Here is a 7,615-nt window from a genome sequence, read left to right as displayed (position 1 = left end):
ACGCTTTAAAACTCATATCAATGGTTGAGTAAGTCTTGTAATTGGCTAGGAAAAACTCATTAACATTGAACCTTCGAGTTATTTACTTTGTCAAATCAATTTTCTGTCTTAAATTTCACTTTCAAGCTTGGGTTCAGTTGTCCAGTCAATATAAAACCAAGGAAAGCAAAGAGAGAGAACAAAGAATTGGTTTCTAAACCAAATTTAAACAATATCACAATATCATACAGTAACCACTGAAGAGCATCCACTTTTATAGCCCGCGCGAATGAAATCGGACGAAGGACTTTTCTGGAAGTGTATAACCTCTGTTGCTTGTATTTTCATCGCTTAACAGTATATGTAAATACCAGGATTGTTTTTTTTAAGAAGTTAGTAGTAGTAGCAGTAGCAGTAGCAGTAGCAGTAGCAGTAGCAGTAGCAGTAGCAGTAGCAGTAGCAGTAGCAGTAGCAGTAGCAGTAGCAGTAGCAGTAGCAGTAGCAGTAGCAGTAGCAGTAGCAGTAGCAGTAGCAGTAGCAGTAGCAGTAGCAGTAGCAGTAGCAGTAGCAGTAGCAGTAGCAGTAGCAGTAGCAGTAGCAGTAGCAGTAGCAGTAGCAGTAGCAGTAGCAGTAGCAGTAGCAGTAGCAGTAGCAGTAGCAGTAGCAGTAGCAGTAGCAGTAGCAGTAGCAGTAGCAGTAGCAGTAGCAGTAGCAGTAGCAGTAGCAGTAGCAGTAGCAGTAGCAGTAGCAGTAGCAGTAGCAGTAGCAGTAGCAGTAGCAGTAGCAGTAGCAGTAGCAGTAGCAGTAGCAGTAGCAGTAGCAGTAGCAGTAGCAGTAGCAGTAGCAGTAGCAGTAGCAGTAGTAGTAGTAGTAGTAGTAGTAGTAGTAGTAGTAGTAGTAGTAGTAGTAGTAGTAGTAGTAGTAGTAGTAGTAGTAGTAGTAGTAGTAGTAGTAGTAGTAGTAGTAGTAGTAGTAGTAGTAGTAGTAGTAGTAGTAGTAAATTCTTCACTAGTGTACTAGCCTGATTCTCAGACGTCCGAGGTCGTTCGCGGTCCCTTTCGGTTCCCTCCCTCACGCGAGGGAGGGAAGCGAAAGGGACCGCGAACGACCTCGGACGTCTGAGAATCAGGCTACTAGTGTAGAGCTGTTAGTTCATTCTAATGTGTTCAAAACGCTTATTTGAAAACGTATGTTGAGTTTGCGTCAAGATAGCAAAAATTGACAACGCCAGGCCAAGAACATTTTTAATGTGGCTCTTAGGCCCAGTTCAAACCTCGAATTTCAAATGTGCCGAACTTAATTTCTATTTTAGTCGACTAAAATAGTTAAATAGGGTATTCGATTCAAACGTCGAATTTAACTCTCAGAACTCTGCCGAATTTATTTCTGTTCGCTGTCAATATTCCCAGTAATATATAATAATTTACTACAATTCATGCATTAAGTTCGGCAGATGTGAAATGCGACGTTTGAATCAAAAGTCGACCCTAAGTCGAATCTTCGACTGTTTCGGTCGCAGATACGGCAAACGTCGCATTCAATTTAAACAGTCGAATTTAACTGATTCAAACGTCGCACTTCACATGCATTTAACTCTCGCGTTAAGTTCGGCACATGTGAAATTCGACGTTTGAACCGGGCCTTAGCCACACGTGGAAGTGTAAAAGAGTCATCAGGGAGTCCTGTGGTCGAGAGCCCCGGGTCGAGAGCGCAGGAAATTTCCTCATCTACGAACGATAACAGTTTATCCCACTATTGAAGTTTTGTCTCTTCTTGGTAAATCGTTTGAAACAGTTCCAAGGCTGGATCGCCCGCCATTGTCTGTCGCCTTCTGTACATTGCAGTATATGCATCGCGGCCATCAGTTAAGTTTCAAACGTTTTAAACTTTAATTTTTGTCCCCTTGCGAGGCCTTGGCACAATAATTGTTATTAAACCGACATGGCTAAACTTCCTGTGTGGCTTAAACTTCCTTTTAACTTTTTGGTTTATGTATTTTTTTTGCAATGGGCGAACGGCGTACATGCCACAAAAACATGCGGTTTTTTTCTTTGCTTAAGTTCTTTTGACGAAGTAAACATTACTGTCAAACCTTGGGGTGGCGCTGAAAATTCAACAGATGTTTATAATTGTCCGTTTTATTCCTTCCTTTTTTTCGGCATAACCTCTCCTACTAGTGGTTCTGCAGTAATTAAGAGTTGTTAGTTGTACACTTCTACTTCACCTACCTACGCCCCCAATAACGTTTCTAATAATCCATCCCTGAGTTTTATTTACCGCCTAACCTTTAACAATACGTGGCCTATGCTGTCATATTTCTTAGTCATGCCAGACTTAATCCTCAGTTAAGTACGCCAACGGCAGTCGTGGTGATTTTTTATTCGCGAGTGTTCCATGTACCTTTAAATCTTAACATATTCAGTCAAAAGCACATTTTTGTGACTTACGCCTGTACAAGAGAACATTTCATGAGTCTTCTAAGACCTTTTCTATAATTACTACTAAAAATACATTGATAGTCATGATACATTTATTCGCGAGTGTTCCACGAACCTCGCACTCTTAACTCTTCAACCAAAACCACATTTTTTGCGACCTACGCCTGTACAAAAGAACATTTTATGAGTCTTTTAAGAGCTTTTCGGTAATTGCTGCTAAACATGAAACAGATAACCGGGTTGATAGCACAGTACGCGTTAGCCATATAAATGGTGACTTTAAAGTATATCTCAGATATCTCGATACTACACGAGGAAAGCGTGAAAGTGTCCTGATACGATATGATTAAATGGTTGATAGAGTGTGGTAACCAGCAAAGCACAAACACTGTTACGATAGCAATGGACATTTGAAGCACATTTCGGTTTCTTCTGTCCCGCTGTTGCTGAGTGTTGGCGGACTGTTCACCTGGGTGTACCTGTGTCTTGAGCTTGATAACAATGATGGAGTAAAGAATGACTAGCAACAGCACAGGGATGTACATAAACAGAATGTAGTAAGCTAGTGCGAAACTGGCATAGGATGAGGACACTCCGAATACTTCCTCCCATTTAATAAAACACCAGGTTCCCTCTGTGTATTCAACGAGCTCGTAAGTGAACAAGTCTGGCGAATTAACCGCTGCGGCAACTATCCATGTAGCGAGAATGAAGAAAGGACACAGCTTGGATCTGATGAGTGGGGAACGGAGTGGAAACACCACGGCTCCAAAGCGATCCACTGCTATCAGAATCAGATTCTGAATCGAAACGACAAAGGAAACGTTACTAAAGAAAGGGATAAGCTTACACAAGGCCTGACCAAGCTGACCACCGATAAGAAACGAGTTGGTGTGCAAGTGTGACAGGTTCCAAGGCATCGAGAATATTGGAAACAGCAGATCAGATGAGGCCATGTTTGCGATGAAATAATTTATCGGTTTTTTTAAGTTCGGCGTTTTATAAACGATCATAACAATGAGAGAATTTGCGACCAGTGAAACGATGAAGATCAGACAGTAGATAACGGTTCCTCCGATTTTTGACGCAGTGGAATTTAAGCAGCTCCAAGATCCGCTGGATCCGTTCGCCGTTGAGTTCATGCTGAGTTTTGCGACGTATCTACAGAGTCGTACACATGCAGTCAAGTAACTTTGAATTACTGCTCTGTATACTGCGTATGCTGTTTGAGTGGCAGAACTTTTATTGACAATTGCAAGCCTCCTGCAAAGCAACAGCACAGCTGTCCTCTGAGGCCTTCAATAAAAGAGTTTGTTAATGTTCCGGCATTATCCGCCAACCGACCTTTCGACAGAATTGAAACAGTGGGGTATTAAAATGTTATAAACCATCCAGAACACTTCATTTAGGTAACGTGGTTGTATTAAGAAATCGATTGAGAAGATGATTAAACATGTGTGTTTTAACACATTAAAGAATGATATCTTTGGTAGTACCATCATCAACTACACAAGTTTGACAGTTAACCACAGGAAGCAGAGGCGAAGCTGCCTTCAGGCCATTAAGCCCCGGCTTAACAGGTGAATATGAGGAAAAAATAAGGTGCATATTATTACGTGTGCATAAAACATGAAGTTTTTATAACATTTACTTCTCGACCGAGCTAAAATGGAAAAACAAAAAGTCTGCTGTCGGCAAAGAGAAACTAGCAGGTTCTTGTTACAATATTCAGTACTTGTTGGCTAAAGCTCTTTTTTTCGATAACGTTGTGACACTTCATTTATATATAATAGCGATTACTACTTTTAGGGTTCGAAGAGGGGCGTTTAATGACGGGAGTCATTTAAAAGAGAAAGGACTGAGTTTATTGTCATTTATGTAACAACCTAATTTTCAAAACTAATATGCTTTCGGCGAAGACATAAACAGAGCTTATGAAGAGCGGAATATCCTGTCATCATCAACGCCTAATTAATGATGGGGATGGTTTGTCGTGCATTGTTTAAATTTTGCCTGAGACGGGACAATCTTCAAAAGCGCCGCCGACAAAATTTTCCCCCTGGCAAAAACTAGACAAAATCGATTAAATATACTAAAATGTGTTTTTCTTGTCAATTATTGTAAAGTCATTATTCTTTCCATTAACAAATGCAAGTGTTGTTAGTTGATGTGCCAATTTGAAAATACGCATATTCGATCATCAACTACACTATTTGATAGCATACAGGAAGCACTGAGGGGCATAGCTGAATCCCAGGCTAAACAGGAATTTGAGGCAAAACTATAAACGCATGTTATCACGTGTGCATAACACATGCAGTTTTTATGCATTTACTTCTCGATCGAACTTAAAATAGGAGGTTATAAAACAAACGTTCTTCCTTAAACAAAAAGATAAGGCGTACGTGTTTCTTCCGTTAGTCTTTGACTGCTTTTAATTGCTACAACCTTCAGTATTTCTTTACTACAATTCTTGTCTCTCGATAATGTTGTGGCATTTTATCTTAAGAATGACCTGAAAAGCCACCCGCGTAACTCATATCAATGCAACCATTAGCCCGTCATGACGCGCTGCTCCCGTCCTAAAAGCGTGACGTACCTTTGATAGAGTACGCCTTGATCTCACATACCGCCAGTTATAATTAAACATCAAGGTCAAACGATTTCTACTGCAGAACTTTCGCACTCTATTCTGATCAACGGATGAGCAAACTCGATGTGTCCTTCCTCATGCAACTACCTTTTCTGGCTTACAAGCGCGACGTCAGTTTAAGGAACATGATGGTCTGTTCCACTGATGACGCGTCTTCTGAGCAGCCTGCCTCCAGTCATGTCCAACACTGCCGCACTGTTAAGAGCAGTTAACGGACCGTACGTTCTGCACAAACCGTCACTATAACTCACGGTCCGTATGCTGAGCACATACGGAGCGTGCATCTCATTATTACATCAGGGCGCAATGCGTTACGGTTCGTAGACATACGGAGCGTGCATCTCATTATGACATCAGGGCACAATGCGATACGGTTCGTTCGATCCGCACGGCAAAAAAGGCGCACTCCCAACTGTAATATTCCTGGTTCTATAAACCATAAACCAACACAAGAGCAAAAGCCAAGAAAGGCGCACTCCAAATGTAATATTCCTGGTTCTATAAACCATAAACCAACACAAGCGCAAAAACCATGAAAGACATACTCCAAATGTAATTTTCCTTCTTCTGTAAATCAAAACAACCCAAAAACCACGGTATGCACGCTCTAAGTTTTATGCTTGTGTCTAAATGTGATGTTCTTGTAAGTCAAAAACCAAAACTAGCGCGCTTGAAATGTAAGAACAATCGTCAATAAGTTTATAATTAATATAAGCACGCACCGAATGTAAAGGCAAGATAAGCAAGCACCAAAAATGTAATATTCAAACAGAGTATTTCTTTATATAACCAAGATAAGCATGCTTTATATAAATTTAATGTTCCTTCTCTATAGGCCAAAAACAAAAGCAAGCGCACTTTAAATGCAAATGTTCTTCGCTTGCTTTTTTTACTACGTTTGCTGCACAAAACAAATGTAATATTCATTATAAAACTGCTCCTCGTTATAATATCACAAACGAGGGCACGCGCGCTTCAAATGTAACAATCGCCTCGTTTTATACAAGCTGTAAAATTTTTCGCAATAAGCGCGCAGTACTTTGTATACTGATAAACATGCTCTATATCAATTTAAGTTTCCTCTTTGTCGATCCGTTCGATCCGTACGGATCGACAAACCGTATATGACCACTCTTGCCATGAAAATATTCTAAGTCCCACTAATTAGATGCGATTTACGGACCGTAAAACACACTTTACAGAACGTATACCCCTGTTGTCGATCCGTTCGATCCGTACGGATCGACACATGTCTTATACGGACCGTTACGGTGTGGGTGTATTGGACAACCCTCAAAGTGTGACCGCTTTAATTTATTCACATTCTTTCGGGCAGATTTAATCCAATCAGAAGCCAGTTGGATACTTTCCTCGACTTCTGATTGGGTAATGTCTGCCTGAAAGAATGTGAATTAATTAAAGGAGGTCACACTTTTGGGCTCCTTCCTGTAATAATTAACACTACATATACTAGGAGTAATCGGAGCTTAGGAGAGTGCGTCCAACTTGTTTGTTAGCTATTTAGCAGCAGACTAAATCTCAAATTAAAGTACAGTTAAGTAACAATGGGTTAAACACTGACTAATACCTTACGATATTCTTTTGCACCGTAGGATGGTCAATAAAATTGGCTAAAAATTGGGATACAGAAAATTAAAGTCATCAGAAATGTTTATTGAATGAGATGTCAAAGCGCCGCGTATCACTTTAAACCCTTGTTGTGTGACACTGAGTTAACACGACTCACCTACTTAGCACTGTTTTTTAAATATAACGCACCCGGAATTAGTGCCGCAAAGGTCAACGTTTCATCCGATTTGATTCCTGGTATGAACAACGCTTTACGAAGACAAGAACCACCACGCGAGTTAGAGCGTCAAAGTCAGGCACAGCGTATGCTAGCGCCTCAAAGCGAGGGAAACGTGCAATCTCAAAATCTCGCCTATTAATTGCACAGGACACCCAACAGAAGTTAGGGGTTGCGTTCTCGTACCTGGAACGCAATAATTCTTTATTCTGCCTGAGAAATAATGTATAGTGATGTATAAAAAAGGATGTTACTTCTGGGCTGTGCTATTATATGTGCTTGTTGAATTTCCACAAGTGCAGTACATTGATTTGAGTTATATCGTTCAGTTTGTGAAAGCATCATTGTGATTACTGTACACTTAAAGTTACCAAACCTCTTTCTGAGTCACTTTGTGAGTGCTAAGGTGTCCCCTGAATGAAGGAATAACGTGAGATACCCAGAAAAAGTGTCCCTTTCCCTGGATTGAGCAGATAGAGGTGTCCCTTAAATGGAGCTAACAGAACCAAAGATTATGTGAACATGATTTAGGGATCATATTTTGTATCCCCTGGATGGAGGAAAAACGTGAGTTACCCACAAAAGGGGTCCCTTTCCCTGGATAGAGCAGATAGGGGTATCCCTTGAATAAAGGTAACAGAACCAAAGATTATGTGAACATTTTTTAGGGACCATATTTTGTGTCCCCTGGATGGAGGTGTCCCCTGAATAGAGGTGTCCCAAAGGAGACGTTCCACT

The 7,615-nt window shown here is 40.7% G+C and overlaps 1 protein-coding gene across 1 annotated transcript; it reads right to left on the bottom strand.

Moving 5' to 3' along the window:
* Positions 1–2,326: 2,326 nt before the first annotated feature.
* Positions 2,327–3,615, bottom strand: LOC140942835 (QRFP-like peptide receptor). The gene has a single exon (XM_073391848.1). It carries the CDS (start codon positions 3,557–3,559, stop codon positions 2,576–2,578), a length of 984 nt encoding a protein of 327 aa, XP_073247949.1. The 5' UTR covers positions 3,560–3,615; the 3' UTR covers positions 2,327–2,575.
* Positions 3,616–7,615: the final 4,000 nt, after the last annotated feature.

Source organism: Porites lutea, chromosome 7, assembly GCF_958299795.1.
Source record: "Porites lutea chromosome 7, jaPorLute2.1, whole genome shotgun sequence".
Taxonomy (NCBI): Eukaryota; Metazoa; Cnidaria; class Anthozoa; order Scleractinia; family Poritidae; genus Porites; species Porites lutea.
Note: the sequence above shows the minus strand (reverse complement) of the source record. Positions and strands in the feature narration are given on the sequence as shown.

Bases quoted from the DNA above. Each gene is read 5' to 3' on its own strand.
- LOC140942835 (XM_073391848.1), bottom strand. From the start codon at position 3,559: ATGAACTCAACGGCGAACGGATCCAGCGGATCTTGGAGCTGCTTAAAT.